The 19,902-nt window shown below is 44.9% G+C and overlaps 1 protein-coding gene and 1 non-coding gene across 2 annotated transcripts in view; both read left to right on the top strand.

The window, feature by feature from the left end:
• mib1 (E3 ubiquitin-protein ligase mind bomb 1) overlaps positions 1-19,902 on the top strand; it is a 500,932-nt gene that overhangs the window by 461,679 nt on the left and 19,351 nt on the right. The window contains exons 13-17 of the mRNA XM_077640740.1: positions 10,210-10,342; positions 11,229-11,315; positions 13,104-13,295; positions 14,095-14,276; positions 17,983-18,175. Of these exons, the coding sequence (XP_077496866.1) occupies positions 10,210-10,342; positions 11,229-11,315; positions 13,104-13,295; positions 14,095-14,276; positions 17,983-18,175 (787 nt within the window). The remainder of the gene's footprint in view (positions 1-10,209; positions 10,343-11,228; positions 11,316-13,103; positions 13,296-14,094; positions 14,277-17,982; positions 18,176-19,902) is intronic.
• On the top strand, positions 7,490-7,561 carry TRNAS-ACU (transfer RNA serine (anticodon ACU)). The gene has a single exon. It is a non-coding gene; the product is annotated as a tRNA-Ser (tRNA).

Raw genomic sequence — 19,902 nt, 5'->3', positions numbered from 1 at the left:
AACGATACCGCGTTAATATTGTGGACCTAAAAACCACCCCAGAATCGCTGTCACAGTCGTAAGGATTCTGGTAATCATAGCATGCTTGCGTGCATTCGCCTGAGCGGTTCCTTTTTTATAGTGCGAAATCAGGGGCTCTTTAGTTACGCTTTTTTAATTCATCATCAGCCGCCGCGGTGGCTCAGTGGTTATGGCGCTCGGCTGCTGACCCGAAAGACGCGGGTTCGATCCCGGCCGCGGCGGTCGAATTTCGATGGAGGCGAAATTTCCGGAGCCCTTCACTACGGCGTCGCTCACTGCCTGAGTCGCTTTGGGTCGCTAAACCCCCATAAGCCACCATCATCATCGTCAGCCTGGCCCACTGCAGTGCAAAGGCCTCTCTCATATTTGTCCATATCTATCCCAGCTTGAAACGCCGTTAACTCTTCGGCTGCTCTAAAATAAAGAATGAGAAGGAGTTGATCTTGCACTCCATACCGCTTACGAAAGTTTGGTTCACATCATGCGCCAGTTCAGAGCACTCATTTCAGACCGAGCAGCGGAGCAGGACTTCAGTTTCGTTCTGTGCTGGACTGGGCGGTAGTTCGGTACATTACACCGAGTCGTTAAGGCTTACATCACACCGTCGCCGGGCGCTAAACGGAATAAAAAAAAAAATAAAATCTACACCGAGTTGCGGAGCAAGCCGGGTGCACAACTTCGCAGACGATGCGCGTAGCTTTGCAGGCGATGTGCGCGCACAGCCTTGCAGACGACGCACAGAGCTGCATAGCAGGGTCGCAGAGGCGGGCTATCCCGCAGCAGACGACGACCCCAACGGCGAGCAAACGAGCGCACAGCGCGGCCCGGCCCGTATCGCCTCGTATATAATAAAGCGCGATTTATCAAAAGCGAGGAGGCTCATCGCAGTGCGTATCTCTTCGCAGCCAAGCCCCTCCCCGAGGAATTCTGGTGACGCGGACCAAATAAATCGAGGGAAGCGAAAATAAAAGACGATGGCGTGCATAAAACCAGCCACGGGCTGTGTTCATCGCAACGAGATTTGGCTGCGAGACTTTTTTTTTTCTTTCTTTGACTTTTTTTTTCCTTGCCCGGGGCTTCGCGCGAGCAGACGTGGCTCTCTAGAGAATACAAGCCGACGGCTCGAACGCGTTGAAAATGATGGGCCCGCAGTCTCGGTACGGAAGCATGATAACAGAGGGATGTGGGAAGCTGCAGAGAATGAACTCGGGTTGGGAAATTATACTGCGCCTCGCTAAAAACGAGCAGCGCTGTGGGTGCTATAGTGCAGCCTGAACATATCGGGGAAGCTATATGGTGTGTTCCGGCGCCTATAATGTTCCTCGTTGGGCGCTCACGTCGTTGTGCTTTTCAGCGAAGTTCTTTAAATATTCAGCATCATAATTTGATTAGTATTTTCGTGGGGGAGCACAAAAAAGTGATATACTAATTAAGGTAGTCCCACAGGCGACAGAGTTTATGGGGACTTTTTGCGAAGAAAATATTATGAAATGAAAGAAACAGGCGGAACGAAATGGCTATAGAAAAGATCGCTCAGAAGTAAATGAGAACGTAATACATAAAGACGTTAGCTTGATGAGGACATCCTACTCTAGAGAGAGGCTAGCCCGTTGTGTCGCAAGACGGTGTGGGCAGGGCAATTGTTTTTTTTATTTTTTTAGCCCAATTTAACCTGTAGAGAGAGGCTAGCCCGTTATACTTAGTGGCATAGGCGAGGACATTATATTTTTCGTTCTTTTTATTGTCCCACGATAATTTTTGTAGAGAGAGGCTATAAACGCCCTCATGAAGTCTGTCTGGGTCGGTAGATTACTTTAAATATATATGCAGGTAGAAAGCATAGTAAGCTTCGTTGTCTTGACGACTCTATGTGCTGAAAGGGTACGCCGGCGTGGCAACCCCGATTGGCGGTGCTTTTTCTTTGAGAAATACGGTTCTGTACTCTGGGTCAGAGCGCAGTTCTCAGTGAAAAACCTGTACTGGACGGGAAGCAAGCTCCCCAACCGTGCTACGCGAATCCGTGGTGTCACACGCTGGGTCACAAGTCCAACCGCTTAGGAGAGAGATACAAATTCGTTAATTCCGTTGTGAGTTCCTGGAGTTGTGAGAAGAAAAAGACAGCTTACAGCCCTTTGGGCTGTTCAAAGAATGTGTAGATAGGATTTGGCGGTATAACAACACAGGCCACTGATACACTATAGTGTCCTGTGTTGTCCATATTCCTCGAGAGAGCACAAAGCGCGGTTAACTGCTCCTAGTACGCAGCGCGAGGAGAAATCAGATCTCGTTACTCTAGCATTCCCCAAGTAAACACTGTTAGAAGCCCTTATTCGCATTCAAAGTTGCGCATGGTTAATAAACTTTATGAGCGCAAAAAAAAAACACAGAAGAGCATAGGTTTTTGAGTCAAAACTCAAGCGACAGTGACTGTCACATCTTTGTAGCTTGCTTTGTGCGAAACTCAGTGAAAAACTGGTAATCGCTGGGTCTTCCTTGCCTGATCGTCTGGTTTTGTCATTCGCCAATTGAAAAAGTCACTTTGGTCCCCATCATCCAAATGCGGCCTCGGGCCTTCCTCTGCCAATAAAAGTTCATTCATTCATTTATTCATCGCCGGTGTAATCGATTTTATATTCTCCAACGGGGGCGTCGACCTCAACCCCTTTACTTTCACGCCGACCGCTTTCAAAGAATATATATATATATATATATATATATATATATATATATATATATATATATATATATATATATATATATATATATATATATATATATATATATATATATATATATATATAATTAGTTTTTGGGGAAAGGAAATGGCGCAGTATCTGTCTCACATATCGGTGGACACCTGAACCATGCCGTGAGGGAAGGGATAAAGGAGGGAGTGAAAAAAGAAAGGAAGAGAGAGGTGCCGTAGTGGAGGGCTCCTGAATAATTTCGACCACCTGGGGATCTTTAACGTGTGCTGGCATCGCACAGCACACGGGCGCCTTAGCGTTTTTCCTCCATAAAAGAGCCCAAGAGATCGCCGCCAGTCTCCACTGACGGCCACCTAACAAGATCAACAAACCCATTTATAACTCAAGCCGATAATAAACCTTTTCCAATCCAATCCATAAAAACGCAGCCGCCGCGGTCGGGTTCGAACCCGGGAACTCCGGATCAGTAGTCGAGCGCCCTAACCACTGAGCCACCGCGGCGGGTTCAAAGAAAATTGAAAATTGGTTTTTTTTTTAGGGGAAAGGAAAGGGCGCAGTATCTGTCTCACATATCTGCGGACACCTGAACCGCGCCGTAAGGGAAGGCATAGAGGAGGTAGTGAGAGAAGAAAGGAAGAAAAAAGGTGCCGTACTGGAGGGCTCCGGTATATTTTCGACCGCCTGGGGAACTTCGAAGGCCAGACACCGATTTCTTCCTTGTCTCTATTATTCCTTTCAACTCCAAATAAAGAGATCGTTTGGCTCAGAGGAGGTTGCCGGCATCGAGAAACAAGGCGAGTTGATCGTGAAGTTCTGTAACAAGCGCGATTCCATTTATATAGGCTAACCCAATCCGTAACGGCGCCATGTTGAGCCAGTCGAGGCACTCCCTCTACACAGTCTAAGAAGGAATACGCCTTTAGGGCAGTAAAAAGGGAGTAAGCCCTCCTCTATCGATCTCCCTCTTATAATGGGGATGTGCGAATACGGTTTCTTTTTCTACCGGATTGAATACGAGTAGTGTACCTAAAAAGCGAATCGAATATGTGTAATACTATTCGCTGCTTGTGCTAATATTCGTACAAAATGATCAATCTTGCAAAAAACACTAAGAGCCAACGGCGGCGCCGTGGTTCGGTGCTACAACTCACGGAGTTACAGCAATAAGTGTTAAAAAGATGCCATACTAATCTCCACTAAGAGGTCGCAACACGAAGTGAGTATATTAACTATACGACCCTCAAAGTATACGTATACACAAATTCTGTTTTCCTATTGATGACCAAAAAATAATAAACTAGAGCTACACCTCAGGACGTGAGACGGGTGACCGCTACGTATGAGATATATGGCCTCCGAGGTGGAGCATCAAAGCAGGATTTGCTGAACTTGCCTGTGCATCGCCAAGTCGTCCAGTAAGGCCATGTATGAGCATTATGAACGCCTCCCCACACACGAGTAGACCGCGTCGCCGCGCTGAACCCTTCATCCCGCGCATACTGATCGCTTCAGGGTGGTACACGGCGTCGGTGTTGGCCCTGTTTGTGAAACAGTCGTCGAAGAAATTATACGGCAGGCCTTATTCGTGCCTCGTACAAATTGTTCGAAAAGTTGATAACATATTTTATTCCTTCGAATTATTGAGTAGGAGGATATCCCAATCACTATTCAAAATTTTCGAATATTTTCAAAACCCCTAGCTTCGCGCTGCGTTAAAACTCTTCTAATAAATAAATTGCGCATAAATTGTTCACGAAAAATAACGAAGACGCAGTAACTTAGCACTGTCGGTGGACACCTCAACCGCGCCATGAGGGAAGAGAGAAAGAAGCGCCATTGTGGAAGACTCCGGATTAATTTCGGCCACCTGGGGTCTTTAACTTGCAGCAAATAGGCGTTCTGCACAAGTATCGGACCAAGCTCAGCGCTGTTTCTGGCTTCTTGTGTTTCGTTTTATTCAATGCGGTCTTGTTTTGTTTTTTCTTTAAATGATAGCTACACAGCACAGCTTTCGAAGTGGGGCTATCTGGCCAGGACATTCGTTCTAACATACTTGTGAATATTATTTCATCAATATGACCTGATATACCGTAATTATCTTGCTAATTAAACTGAATCAAATAAAATAGAACACCCTGTATTGTACCTAACCATTCTGGCATGTCCCGCACTTCTGTTGGATGAGCCAGCTTTTACATTGGGACACGAATGTCGAAAGACAATCAGGACACAGGACAAAGATGGGTCCTGTTTGCCATTCTGTCACTCAAAACACGAAGCGCCCTGTAAGGGAGTAAAAACGGAGTAAACAGGTCTCTATAGTGCACTCTCTTTTAAGGGCAAGGTGTGCTGCCCGAGTGCTGGAGCAGAATTCCATCACTGAAAGTACGGTATACTTCGGATGGCAGCGGAACGAGATTCCCTCTTCAAAACATGCGAAGGTCAGCAGGTACCAAATTCTAACTGGGGCTTCCACCTCTTCTAGTTGGTAACCTCAAGACCTCCGGTGCTTGGTTTAATACAACGTGTAGCTTCCTTCAATTGCTTACTGCATCAAAGTATTATGGTTAGCGGTGGGACCATGCCTCCGTTGTCAAGGGTAAGCGTTCCGTATATTTAGTGATCAAAATCTACCCAGGGACTTGGGTATCACATATACACTGCTGCTAAGAGGAAATGCGTTACAGAACAGCTTACTCTCTTTTTGTTCCCATACGGGTTAATTCGGGTTTAGTGTGTCCGTGTCCGAGTGTTCAAACTGGCGCGCCCTAACGTTGTCGCACCAACTAGCCCGGAAACGTGCCATTCTGATGCCCCCAACCTTTCGTAATGCTGCACGGTATTGCGGGACAGAGTGCTGTGCCGCAAATGAACCGCGCGTGTAAATAAAATACCTCTGATTAGGAAGCGGAAAAAAAAGGCCAGGAAATGATTGGCTACCATATCTTGAGTCTCGGAGGAGGAATTCGGCAGGGTCGTTATTCTCTCCCACGCTTCCTACCGCTATTCGCGATTCGATGGCGTGCGCTGTGTGCGCTGGATATTTTAGTGCTGTTTGCTAGTCGAAATTATATGCACACTCATGGCGCCAGTTAATTTTTGACTTCGGGAAGCGGAGCGAAGCCAGGGTTTCGCAAAAGCTCCAGCTTCGCGCATCTCCTGGTTTATTGCGGATATCGTAAAATTTAAAGCCTGCATTGTTTCACCGTCGCCGACTGCTCGCTATTTATTCCTGCACCGACGCGCCGTGTGTATTGTTCCGCGAACTTAATTGACTTATCTGGGGAGGGGCAATTATTTTCTTCCCCGTCCCCGGAAAGTGAACTTTTAGATGATTTATCTGCTGCTTTATTCGTTACACATTCGGGAAGGTTTTATAAATGAAAGTGGGAACTTCCTGCGTAATGAATTTACAGATTTCGACAACGCGTGTATTATTTTCTTGCGCAAATTCCTTCAGTTCTCGGTTTTTAGTGCTTGAATACTAGTGTCGACAATCGTCAGTGTTGGTATGAATAGTAATTTCATTCGATACGTGCCCCCTTTGTGAAAAATTCACAAAGACCGGAGGGCTTGCGTGTAAGCCACACTGTGTGGCTTGTAAAGCATCCCGGGCGATCAAAATATCCTGAAGGTGAAAATATTTTTGGTCTTCACGAATGCTACAGGAGCCGCCTGGGCTCTAAAAACTTTTGACAAGGACTTGAGCTTGGAATGACTGGCCACAAAGATGCTGCTCTATATGCTTCCTCGGGACAACTAACTTTTCGAGATAGCCTTTTTCATTACGGCGCTAGTTTTATGCGAAGCCTATCTGCAAAGACCCTTCCGCCCTAACCCACTGTCGAGTTGTTATATAGTTGCTTCGCGTAAAGTATGGTAAGGCTGTGTAATGTAGCGCCCTATTGCTCCTTATCGGTCTGTGAGAGCACTGTCCGCGGATAGGGGCCAAAACGTACGTTCTCGTTAAGATATCGGCGTATGGATTAAACTAATAAGGTTTGTACGCTGAAGGGCTGCTTCCACAGCTGTCAGCTGCCGTGGCATGCCTTATTCGTATCTTACTTGATGTCCCTTTTGTATTGTATTTTTATTATTATTTGCTTTGTTTTCTTACCTCTTTCACTTTCTGCGCCTCCCTCCTCCTGTTTTTTTTTCTCCCCCATTCCATTCTACACGCGGTGTAGCGTGTCTGGGATTTTTAAACGCCAGCTAAATTCTCTGCTTTTCATTAAAAGGTTTCTCTCTCTTTTCTTTCCCTACTCATCCATCGCGAACCAATGGAACGAGCGCTTCTGTGGTGGATGAGTGCATCGTATCGGGAACTGGAGCCCCGGTCCATGGCTTTAATAATGGAAAGGAATGTCCACTTGTGGCCGCCAGTAACTGCCACTGGTCGGCCCAGAACGTTGAATTTCTCTGCGCGTGTTTCCCATAACCGGGCAAAACGGCATTGCTTCCCTGGTTTTGCATTGCTGAGACATATAATATCCGTGAGCGTCCGCAGGTATGAAATATATAACCTCGAGTTCTGGCGATCATCTGCGTTCTGTGACGCGTCGTATATAGCTAGCTTGCTTTTCCTTTTCTTTACTTGCCTGTGGGCGCCGGTCTTCTCACGATTGCAATATTTGGAGGTATCTGGCCATTAATTCCCATGTAGTAAACAATCCCCATTCGCTGCATGCTAACGCTGCATAGGCCTTCTTGCGTGCATTGCATCGCGCAAATATCTGCGTTCCTTGGCAGCCGTTAACCCCGCCGCGGTGGCTCAGTGGTTAGAGCGCTCGACTACTGATCCGGAGTTCCCGGGTTCGAACCCGACCGCGGCAGCTGCGTTTTTATGGAGGAAAAACGCTAAGGCGCCCGTGTGCTGTGCGATGTCAGTGCACGTTAAAGATCCCCAGGTGGTCGAAATTATTCCGGAGCCCTCCACTACGGCGCCTCCTTCTTCCTTTCTTCTTTCACTCCCTCCATTGTCCCTTCCCTTACGGCGCGGTTCAGGTGTCCAACGATATATGAGACAGATATTGCGCCATTTCCTCTCCCCCAAAAGCAATTATTATTATTATTATTATTATTATTATTATTATTATTATTATTATTATTATTATTATTATTATTATTATTATTATTATTATTATTATTGGCAGCCGTTAACCAAGTGTCGAAAGGTAACGGCGTACGTCGCTGTAGACCCACGGCTAAAGTCTGATTCAACGTATGCCCCCGTCACATGCTACTTTCTTGCTACGCGCTCTTCACAGCAAATCGTGCGCAATTTACACGCTATATTCGCGACGGGAGCTGCAAAGAGAAGTCCGCCCTTTCTCACACTCTAAACTGAAAGGAGTAAAAAAACTCAGAGGACGGTTACGACTGAGTAACGCGATGTTCAGCGACAGCTGTTTATGCGTTTGGTTTAATTTGGGGATGTATTTCTGGCGCACTGGTGTAAGTGGTCACGTGATGCACCCCTGCAGTAGCTGGCGGCTGTTTCAAACAGAGCCACCGGTAGGCTTATGACACAGATCGGCCCAGCTGCATGCAAGCGACGTCAGTAGGCGTCGTGACGTACGCCTGTAGAGAGACACGATCGCTCGGTTCCTTTGCTTCGCACTTAGTAAACGGTCCCGTAATCTGTCTTCTTATTATGCTCGTAATTTCAGCAAGCTATCTCAATCATTTGCGCCTTCTTCAGTTATGCGCCGAACTCTGAAGCGTCCGGCACAACACGCATCTCACCGTACGGAACACCCCCTCCGTAATGGATAGTAATAAGTAAGAAATGCTATGCTACCTGTTGTTTACCGGCAAACAGAGCAAATAGTGTGTTCACTTTTTTTAATTTTTAGATTCTGCCTCACGGCCGTGGCAAAAAGCATGCGGGCCTGCCGCGGTGGAAAGGCGGGCTCCACCGCAATGCATGGGTGAACAACTGGAAAGCCGGAAGCGTGAACGATCCGCTTCCAGGTCAACAACGATGTTGCTCGGGGAAGACTCGCCCAGCCCGCAGCTTTGTCTTCTCGCGAAAGTTTGCGTACATGTAGTTTGAATCCCCGCGGATCCGTGATTAGCGCGATCCGGCCCCCGTTCAGCCGCGTCGACGCGAGCAGTGATGCGACGCTCACTCGGCTTCGACTGGAGGACACGGCTCACCCGAAAGTAAAGCCTCAGCGTTCATGAAGCGGGCTTCGACTCTGCAGAGAATCACGTGTGCCTCAAGTTTGCATAGAAATAGCGGAGAGTAATTTTGAATTTCGCAGTACGACATATGCCAACCGGAACACAGAGTATCAATTGGTGGACACAAATTTTATTTCTTTGGATGTGATACGGGCAAATTTCGAGGCAAGGGGAAGGGGGGGGGGGGGGGGGGGGGGGAGCAGCCGCCTACTTCAGCGAAATTTTCTATAGGAAAACCATGCAACAACCCCATTGCATGCCACATGAAACAACCACCTTTTTTTTTCTTTTACAGGGAAAGTGAAAAAAAAATGTATAGGTCAAATAAAACCATTTCCCTCTCTCTCTCTTTCTCTCCCTCCCTTCCTCTCCCTTCCTCCAAGAGTCTTCCATAAATCCATTTGTGGTGTGCACCTTAGCGTGGCCTCTTCTTGTCATTACTTCGTTTCGTGTTATTCCATCTGTGCAACACAGCTAGTTGTGGCATACAATATAGCTGGCTTAGTTAATAAGCACCTTTCTCAGTTTTGCAGAGCTGCTGTGTCAGTATGTCACTCAATCTCTCGCCTTTCGGGCGTAGCAGGCTTGTTGCGAAATGACTTGCTATACCCCACAAGAAGTACCGAACACTGGAAAATACCAAAATACCGTAGCAACTACAGAAGACAAATGCTCCAAAATTCTTTACCTAGGCTTCTAAATGATAACAGTAGGTTAGGCATCGATCTTGCAAAATGAACCCTTTCTGAGTTTAAACAGTTATTTACAACCTGATGTACATTCTGGATGATTTTTCTTGTTAGTGGGTATAAGTGTATGTGTGTGTGTATATGTTTAGAACCTTCTGTATAAATTTTTTTTTGTGGATGCTCACATGCTAATACTAAATTGATAAAATTGATTTCTTTGATATGATAAGGCTGTAATCATTTTTCACCATATCTTTGTGCTTTCCGCTGCCACTGCATTTTGAGGTGCAGGGACTCAAGCCGTCGTAGAACGGCTTTTCCTTTGTCCTCCTGTGCACATTGGCATATGAATAAAAGAGCATAAATGGATGAATGAAGTGCCACTATAAAATAACGCATGGATGTTCACCTTGTGAAAATGTGTCATTCTTGCATGTACGGATCGTGTTTTGTTCGCTCACCTTGCTGCGCCCAACATGCTTTTTTTTTTTGAAGCGATGTTTATTGCCTCAGGGCATAAAAACTATCAAGTGAAAGATGAGTAAGATGCTTAAATAAATGAAAAAACTTGAGCTGATCTGATGACCAACATGCTTTTTGCGCAGTGCCATGCGAACCTTGCTGGCAAAGCTGCCAAGACCCTGGATTGTCGATGAAAAGAAAGACGATGGTTACACTGCACTTCACCTTGCAGCGCTCAACAACCATGTGGAGGTCGCTGAATTGCTCATTCATCAGGTAGGCACCTGTTAGGCAGAGAGTTGATTTGCTACATCCTTGGGTATCCGTACATGTACTTTCAGATTTTCTTCAAATGTGAGAAAGTAGAGCAGCATGGTGTTTTCCACCAAAATTTCAATGTGCTGAAATAAATTTTTGTATTCATAGGAAAATTCTATATTTACTTCAGTGCTACTTGCTGGGTTGAACGCACATCCAAGCTACTCATGTTCTGATCTCAATAGAAAGGTTGCTTCATATCATTCCAGTACAATTTTTTTAAGTAATCAGTTATTTAAACCTCCTGTTATAAAATCTTATGCAAGCATTGAATTCACTGTCAAATTTTTTTTACAGTCGTATGATACCGGCAAAGCCAGGAATTGCCATTTAATTTTCTTCACAAAGTTGACGACCAATTTTTTGGAAGTTATCATAGAGGTTGTCACATCATTTAATATTCATTCCCATGCTAGCACACTCAAATTTTGTCTCTCATTTGCTCTGGGCACCCTTGCTTCAAATTATTAGTGTGAAAGCACTAATCCAGAGGTTCAGAGCCTAGCAAAATAATCTAGTGTGTGTTTGTGCACCTCTGAAGAATAGCAAGCTGTTGTAACAGAAAGCACATCACAATGACCAAAGAAAAATGTCATATTTCCATCTAGTTAGCTAGTGGAAACTAGAAGAAATGTATTTGTATCATTTGTATCAACTTGCTAATTGTAAGAGCACATGTATTTGCAATCCCTAGGGGAGGGGGCACTCCAGAAACAGTGGTGTATTTGTTACAAATGCATGCTCTTCAGGCTACATCATTCTGATTTTCATGTCTTTGTTTTGATGATTAGTGGACGACGTGCTTCAGGCTACCATTAACACTCTGCTTTCACGTGGAACACAGGGTCACGCCAACATGGACCTGCAGAATGTCAACCTGCAGACGCCACTGCACCTTGCCGTTGAAAGGCAGCATGCACAGATAGTGAGGGTAAGGATGTGATGTCACCGGTATACTGATACAGCTTGGGAAGTGTAGAAGGATGCATTCAATATGCACTCTTATGGAAGCATGCTCAGTCTAAACACTTGCACATGAGGTGCATTTGATACTACTTCATGGGGACAGCCCATCTTCGCTTGCGATTTTCTCTTATAGCATTATCTGCTGTGCCTCTGCAATCTTTGACCCCCTTCACATGCATGCCCTTGGCCGTCGCATACATTTGGACAGTGGAGCCTAATGCAGCAAGTGACAGCTGTGTAACGTTCAGCCCCTAACTGGCCGATTTTGTGTTTGAGGCATACTTGTCAGTACTCTGTAAGCTGCTTCCTCATCAGAAATTGATCTTTTAGACAGATTTTCTAGTTCAGCACAACTTTAGGTCTTGGATATTTACCAGGCTTCGGGCTTCAACGAAAGGAGCAGAACTTTGGCTCATGAATGACTGTCACTATGAAATAATGTTGGCTTGGTCTGGCATTGCAAGAAATGACAGAAAGTCAGCAAATATTGCAACCAGACTTTATATTAGACCAGACTCAGCAACAAGTGCAGGTTCTGCAGGAGTTAATTCAGGTAGGAAGACCATTTATGTGCACATCTTCATTATTAAAGTGTCAGGAACAGGTGACATAGGCAGGTGTCTGCTGTGTTGATTCCTATGTTTTTTATCTGTGTCGCATTGTGCCGTTATGTCACTTATGGCAAACAGTAAAGTATTGCGGTAATACAATAATAATTTGCTTTGCTTCCACTACAAACAAGAATGTTTCGAGATTTCCCCACACATTCGCTCTTTTTCTCTTGATTAGGCATTTTAGTTTTCTTTTTGCTGTAGCTAATTTTTTCCTTCTTGCCTGCATTGCCATGTCTGGACTCTACTCTTATTCCCACTTAAGTACATATGCCACGTCTATTATGCTCCTTTTCTTTGCTTTCGCTGCAAAAGCATTATTCTGCATTTCTCTTTGAGCAGAAGACATGCTCGTTGTGTCATGTTATGCTCGTATGCCACAATGCTGTAGCATTTTTCAAGCCATCACAATAACCACTAGATGAGACAGAATTATGATGACCCATGTAAAGATGGGCTAGGTATAAGCCAGAACTTCCTGATTTCTTGATCTAATGATCAGAAACTTCCCTTCTTAATTCTGCTGCCACTTAGTTTATTTTTTGAAGCACTAGATCACTCAGTAAAGTTTGCCTTCTAGCTTTCTTTCCCAGCGTGCTTGCTGTCAATTCAGCGTTGAAATTAAATAAATCACCAAATATGCCAGTCTAGCTAACAACTTCATGATGCTTTCAGAGTGTGTCAAGCCTCTCTCAACAAGTACTTATCACACTCACAAGCATTCCATTGCTCCAACTTTTAATGAACTTAAGAGTTTGCTTAGGGGGGGGCTTTGGGCTAGTTGGCGTGGCATAGCGACACGATACAGCACGGGAAAGGCAGGGCACAGTGTCCGATTTCTCCTGCACTGTATCACATCAATTTGAGCTTTTTTTTTCTTAAAACCCTTGAGGGTTAGCCTGGTTTACTATCCTATATCTGTTTTTATCAAGTGTTTTTGCAGAACTGGAAGACTAGTTAAAGCGAAAAAGGGCAATAGAATGACGTAGTTGTCTTTTGCAACCATAATATTTCTGCTTTCGAGCCTTTGCCTACTGCTGCATGATTTGTTACCTGATGTTATTCTCCCTTTGGTGTCCACTCCTGCTTAGCCAAGTCATTGGTCAGCAGTGCTTTGAAATAAATAAATACAACGTTTGCAGCACCTGGTGCGTGAGGGCTGCAACCTGAACATCCCAGACAAGGATGGGGACACCCCACTGCACGAGGCACTGCGCCACCACACCCTGTCCCAGCTGCGGCACCTGCAGGACATGCAGGACGTGGCGAAGGTGGGTGTGGGAGGGCGCTCCAGCACTGCTGCTGGCACGGCCGCCTCCACCGGGAACCTCGAGGTGAGCACCTCCTGAGAGCTAGGACGGCACTCAGACTGGCACAGAGGTTGCACGAAACAGACATTTATTTATTTAGAGATACTGTCAGCCCAAATAGGGCCACGAGAGGAGTGGTTTCATGCAACCTGTTATGGGAACAGGAAGGGAACAAAACATTGCAAAATATTGTGAACAAAACACAATGCAAAACACGTCAATAGGAGTGGTTTCATAAAACCTAATTAAAAATGGGAAGGAAACAAAACAGTGCAAACAAAACAATGCAAAATTACATCAAGCTTGCATCAGTTACATTAATTACATACAATTACATTACAATTACAATTGCATACAATTACATCAATTACAGCTTGCTTGCGCTAGGGCCGCTGTAGGCTCCACAGGCTTCACTCAGTGACCATGCAGAGATGCACAACGGAATTGCCTAATTGCACTCAGTCTGTGTAAGCAGAATGCGCTTTTAGAATGATGCTTTTCAATTTTAAATTCAATTTTCTCACTGAAAAATGCATCTTTTTTGTTAAACATCATCCTAACCACAACGATACAAGAAGTTTTTTTCACCTAGAACAAAAATTAAATGCACTTGTGCCCAGTGTCGTTTTACGCAAATAACAATCTCAATAGCAGTACTTATTTCCCTGGCACTGATGCCCATTGCCTGCTCCGTGACAGTTGTCGAGCTTTCAGCAAGGTCGTGATTACGTAAAACACCTTTGACTTGCGTCGATAAGGGAAGGTGAAGGACAGATTAGACGAGGTGTGGTGTGATGCACATGTGTGTGTGTGTCCTGTGCAGCTCCTGATGGGACTGGGCAGCCAGGGTGCCGACAAGAAGTCCAGCGCCTCCATTGCCTGCTTCCTGGTGTCCAATGGTGCCGAGCTCTACATCAAGAACAAGAAGGGGCAGGCTCCCCTGGACCTGTGTCCTGATCCCAACCTTTGCAACGCACTCGTCAAGTGCCGCAAGGACAAATCGGGGTGGGTGTGCCCTCTTGCCTAAGGGTAGTGCGAGGGCTAAGTGCCGAGCGAAATCCGGGCAAGGTATTCACGTGATAGTACTAAGCGTCCCTTTGTGCAGAAAATCCGGTAGCAATGGCAGCAGTGTTGTGAGCGAAAAACCCTCGGGGAAGCAACATAGGTGGGTCGCCAAGGTCACGTGACCTTGTGGCATCATCACAACTTGCCCACCGAATTGTGAGCAAACTGACCACCCTGGCAGGTGGCAGTTAAATTAATGACTGGTCGCGAGAGGTGTCTCGGGAAGAGCAACCTTGGTTGCGCTGGCCCCACTGGCGGCAGCACCTGCTATCACAGGGCAGTGGCGCATCACTTAACCGATGCACTACTGCACCAGGAGTTATGTGAGGGCTTCCAGGGATCTGTGAATGTAAAGGAGAGAATGCCAAACTCCACATATCTGGGCATTAACCCATTAATGCTATCGCGTCATAGGAGCTTAAGTGTTCCCCCCAATTTTTGGCATTGACTATAGAACATGAGACGATAGCAAAACACAAACTTTGTTACTGTGGCATGGCACCTCTTTATGCACTCACAAAACTGCAGCAAACCTGCACAGAGAATGAAACCACATACTGAAGTCAGCTGCAACCAGGCCTGGCCTTGTGAGTGAGGCCATAACAAATGACAGGTGATGCTATATTCAGTCTGTCACTCATGTTCATGAAAGGGAGGGCCATCAGTGGATAAAAGCTTTCCTTACTGCAAGAAAGAAGAACGAGAAGGATGTACCACAAGAAAGAAATACATGTAATACATATGATTGGGCCCACTTTTTTACACTGGATGTTTTAGTTGTTATCAGCAAAGTGATGAGATGATGTATGGCTGACTAGCAAGACTTGCCTTGGCCCCAGTTGTAACCATTTTACTGTCTTTATGCATCTAAAGCAGGGGTAGCCAGATAGGCTTATGCAAAGAGCCATAAAAAAAAAGATCTTATAGTGAAGAGCCATGATATAAAAGGGGGTGTGGCAGTTTTTTTTATTTCTTGCAACACTCATAATTTCACGGATTCACCACAGGATGGTGCCGACTGGCAACAGATTTTAAGCAGGTAAAAGTAACCAAGCGAAGGTTATCTGATTGGTGGCTGAAATCAAGACAAGAGTAAAGTGAGCCACCGCCCGATTTAAAGGGTTCAGCCTTGTCCATGCATCCATCCATCCATCCATGCCTGCATGCGCCTATCTTCTAGACCATAAGGGAGGCTGTCTTTAGAAGCAGAAACACCAGAGTCGCAAGCTGCCCTTGAACCTGCGACGAGCTGCAGTTAGCCACCCCTTATCTAGAGCATTCTATTTGTGTCATTTAAACATTTTGCTGACTTATCAGTATCGTTGAAACAATACTAAAATGAAATTTACATAAATTTCCATGGGTCTCTTTTTTTTTTTGCTATTGGCCAGTTATCACAAAATCTGTAAGGAGAGCACACTCTTTACTGTAGTAAAGCATGTGCGGCAGAGTAACTGTAGTTCGTCAATGGAGCATGTGCTAATACCAAAGACTTCCTGTTTCAATACGTGTGTTTAACATTACATTGTATCTCTTGCTCACTGAACAACTACCTGACACAAAATCCTATTACATAATCAATTTTACAACCCTTGTGGCACATCATCCTCGGCACACTTCTTTTTCTGAGCACAGAAAAATCGTGTTTTTCAGGATGCTTTCTACATGAGACATTTTACAGCTGTGGACCTTCATACCAACTTACCATCGCTGTCCTTCTTTTTAAATACTTGCCCAGCAGTAAAAACCTTGAACAATACCTTTGTTAGTTTAATGCTTGTGATCTAAGCTGTGAAAAAACTCACAGGACGGTTACGGTTATGTAACGTGAGATTCAGCGATAGCTGGTGTAGTGGTCAAGTGATGCACCCCTGCAATGGCAGGCAGCTGTTCCAAACAGAGCCACCCGTAGGTTTATACAACCCAGGGTGACCGTGATTACGCCGACGGCGACGATGATGCACAAGCCAGGGACAGGCGCCTAACTGCTATCGCTATAAAAGCATGCAATCGTGTAAAGAAAATTTGAACAGAATAGCAGGTACACGTTTGGACAACCTACTTACCATCAACTGCACCGTGCAGCTAACACGAGAGAGCAGATAACTAGAAAAGTAGCAGCAAAAGAACAGAGAAGTGCCTCACCTCATTGTTGGTTCCTGTTCTTGATATAGCTTTAGATCTTTGCATTTAGGTGCACGAAATCACACAATGGACTGGAAAATCACACCCTTGATTTTGCCATCACTGTGTTTTGTGCCTAGTTAGTGTTACAGTAACGGCACTTAAACTCGATCAATGCCAAAGCACTTTGTCGCAGTTTGTGAAAGATTCTTCAGAATGCAAATACTAGTGCGCCCATTTAAAACCAGATGGCATCATTGTAATTGACAGCAATTGCTTTTGGAGGTGGTCTCATTGGTTGCCTACGGTATGGTATGGTTGCCTATGGTATGGTAACTATGGGACCTATGGTCCCTATGGTCCCTATGGTTGCCTATGGTACTCGCCTATTACTGCTAAATAATTTATATTTAAATTTCTTCTCTCATGCTGTTTCAGTTTAATATAACTGCTGATACATCGTTTGTGTTCATTCCAGCTCTTGAAGCAGGCTGGCTTAGGCTGGTAGTGAATTAATATTATGTCTCAGCGATTATATTCCAGATTTTTTTTCTTGTGTCACGGCATTTGAACGCTCCCAATGCGTCACAGTCGTCATTTGGTTGATGAAACTGATACCGAAAGAACGTCGAGAAATTGAACTATAAATTGTTTAGCAGTCGTTGGCAAACACCACATGGTGGACCATGTATTCTATTGCCGATCACATCATTTAAAAGAAGAAAACACGCAACTAAATTTAAGTGTCTGTGGTCCTTTAAGAGAGGATCAAAGATCCAATGTGGCGTACACAGGGTCACCGCAAAAAGAAATGAGCGAATAGGGAACTAAGTATGAAAAGTGGAAAACGTCAATTAGAAGGTTGTGGAATGTGAAAAGGGACCACAAACAGTGTAGTTTGCATTATGATAGCTTTGTTGCAGAGCCATCTTTTGTGCAATAGACAGTGCATGAAAATGTAAAATGTTTTAGAGAGATGTGCATATTTTGAACACCCTTTGCTCAGAAGTACTCCTCTACTGACCGTTAATATGTCGTGCTCAGGTTGGCGAAGCTGCAGTCAGGATCAATGCATGACAGCATCTGCAGCGTTGTACTTTTGTATTTTTCTTGTACACTTTGTCTAGAGTACCCAAGAAAAGTACAAATGAAGCTTGACTTATGGTTTTTTTTTTTTTACCGCACTACACCTTTTAAGATGAAGCTTTCTTGCATGCCTCAAGTAGTGTTAGTGTTGTTCAGTATATTACACCAGTGCAAACAAGGCATATCGTTATGAGCTCTACACAGCCACCAAAAATACCACTGCAGCTTTTTGCCTGCAATGTGTACCAGTTTTCTTCTAAAAACTTGGATGACTTTACTTGAAACATCCAGTATGTTCATCGTGACTTATTCTTGAGAAAAGGTTGTTTCCAGTCATTTTTTTTTTACTAATACTGAGTACTCATCCTGCCGTAGTCGTTGCTGTTGATATAAAAAAGTGATGTTACATGTGACCACGTGCGTCCTCTGGCAACAGGTCGCAGATGCTGACTCCGTCGACAAGCCCCCAGCCGAGTGAGCAGGAGGCCCTGGAGGACTGCATCGTTTGCTCGGACATGAAGCGCGACACCCTGTTCGACCCATGTGGCCACATTGCCACCTGCTCGCTGTGTGCACCACGTGTCAAGAAGTGCCTGCTTTGCAAGGAGCCGGTCCTCTCACGCACCAAGGTCAGGCCTCGTCACTGCGTCATTTGCATATCTTTAGGTCACTCTGTTCTGCCTCTCATCTTAAATTCATCAGAGAGTATGCGACAGAGAACACGTATTACAGAAAACTTTGAACCATATGGACCATTAAGATAACGAGCGTATTTCAAAGGAATAGAAATCTAGCAGTGGGTGGCACAAGGTCAGGTGGATGGATGAGACTAGGAATATTGCCAAGATAAGGTAGCCGCAGTTGTCACGAAACAGGGCTAATAGGAATGATATGGGAGAGGCCTTTGTTCTCCAGTTAACTAGGCTTATGCTGATAGTGATGATGCATGTGTATCGTGCACAGGCACCAGTGTGGGCATCCTGATAGTGTGCAAGTGTGTCGCAGGTGCTTGTGTGTACAGATGAGTTCTCAGTATGTAACCACTGTACTTTGCTCAAGACTCTACAGTGTTGTGCGTTTTTATCGTGAACACTTGAAAAAATTTCTCCGCCTCAACCGCTGGCTCATTTGCCGTGAGACTGCACACAGAGCTTGCGTATTATGGTAACTTTTGTATCGTAGCAAGTTTGACAACGGTACTTACTTAGTTGAGCCGTGCATGATGCGAAAACATAATCGTCTACGTAGACACAGGCAACCAAAACCCGCAGACGACGCTTTTTCGCTGAAGGGCGGCAGTGGCGCCATCTGTCTTCGGCAGTGGAAAGCGTTAAGACAAGGCCGCCAAGACGAGCGTTGTAAACTATATTCTTTGAAAGGTAAAGCCTCGTTAAATCAGCTGTTCTGATTTTTTCTCCTCTCAGTTAGCCGAAAATGTAAGCGCTTCAGTTGAAGCAGACGAGACGGCCAGAACGGCATATTCAAAGGGCCTGCGCTTCTTGCAACGCTCCCCTTGGTGGCCTTGTCGTGACGCTTTCGACTGCCGAAAAAAGATGGCGCCACTGCCGCCCTTCAGCAAAAAAGCGTCGTCTGTGGGTTTTGCTTGCCGGTCTCTACGTAGACGATTATGTTCTCGCATCATGCACGGCTCAATTAAGTAAGTATTGTTGTATAACTTGCTACGATACAAAAGTTACCATAATACGCAAGCTCTGTGTGCAGTTTCACGGCAAATGAGCCAGCGGTTGAGGCGGGGAAATTTTAAAAAGTATTCGCGATAAAAATGCACAATACTGTATGTGTGCAACTAACTGTGCTTTAATATCTCACCTCATGTATTCACTGTCTCTCCCCTTCTTCAGTGTAGAGAAGCACTTGCCAGACTTGTTCCTCTGGCTTGTCATTCAAATGACTCTATTTAAATTTCATTCATGACTCAGCTAACTACATGCGAATAAGAAGTAAATTAAGACCATTATTTTGATCATTTTATGTATCCTTCCAGAGGCTGCTTCCCTAAATGTTATAGGTACATACTTATCCAAGCTTATAAATGCAATTTATCCAAGTTTGTGAGCTTTGAGTCTATTTTGTAGAAATTAGCACATGCTGAATTCTTCTCATTTATGGCAAGCCATATGCTAAGCTGTGTGCTTTTGGAACTTCTGTGAGTGTACTTCATTAACTTCATTCTAGTAGCCACCCATGGTAGTCTTTTACTGCTACTTTTGTCGCTGATTTTTTTTTTTTTGAAAACTTGTGTGTTCTGTAGCTGACGCTAAAATGTGTGTCTCTGTCATGTGGACATTTGGTCACAGACCTTTGACCAGCGGTTAACCTAACTGCAGCCTCCAAA

The sequence above is a fragment of the Amblyomma americanum genome, chromosome 10, assembly GCF_052857255.1.
Source record: "Amblyomma americanum isolate KBUSLIRL-KWMA chromosome 10, ASM5285725v1, whole genome shotgun sequence".
NCBI lineage: Eukaryota > Metazoa > Arthropoda > Arachnida > Ixodida > Ixodidae > Amblyomma > Amblyomma americanum.
This window is presented reverse-complemented; position numbering and strand designations above follow the sequence as displayed.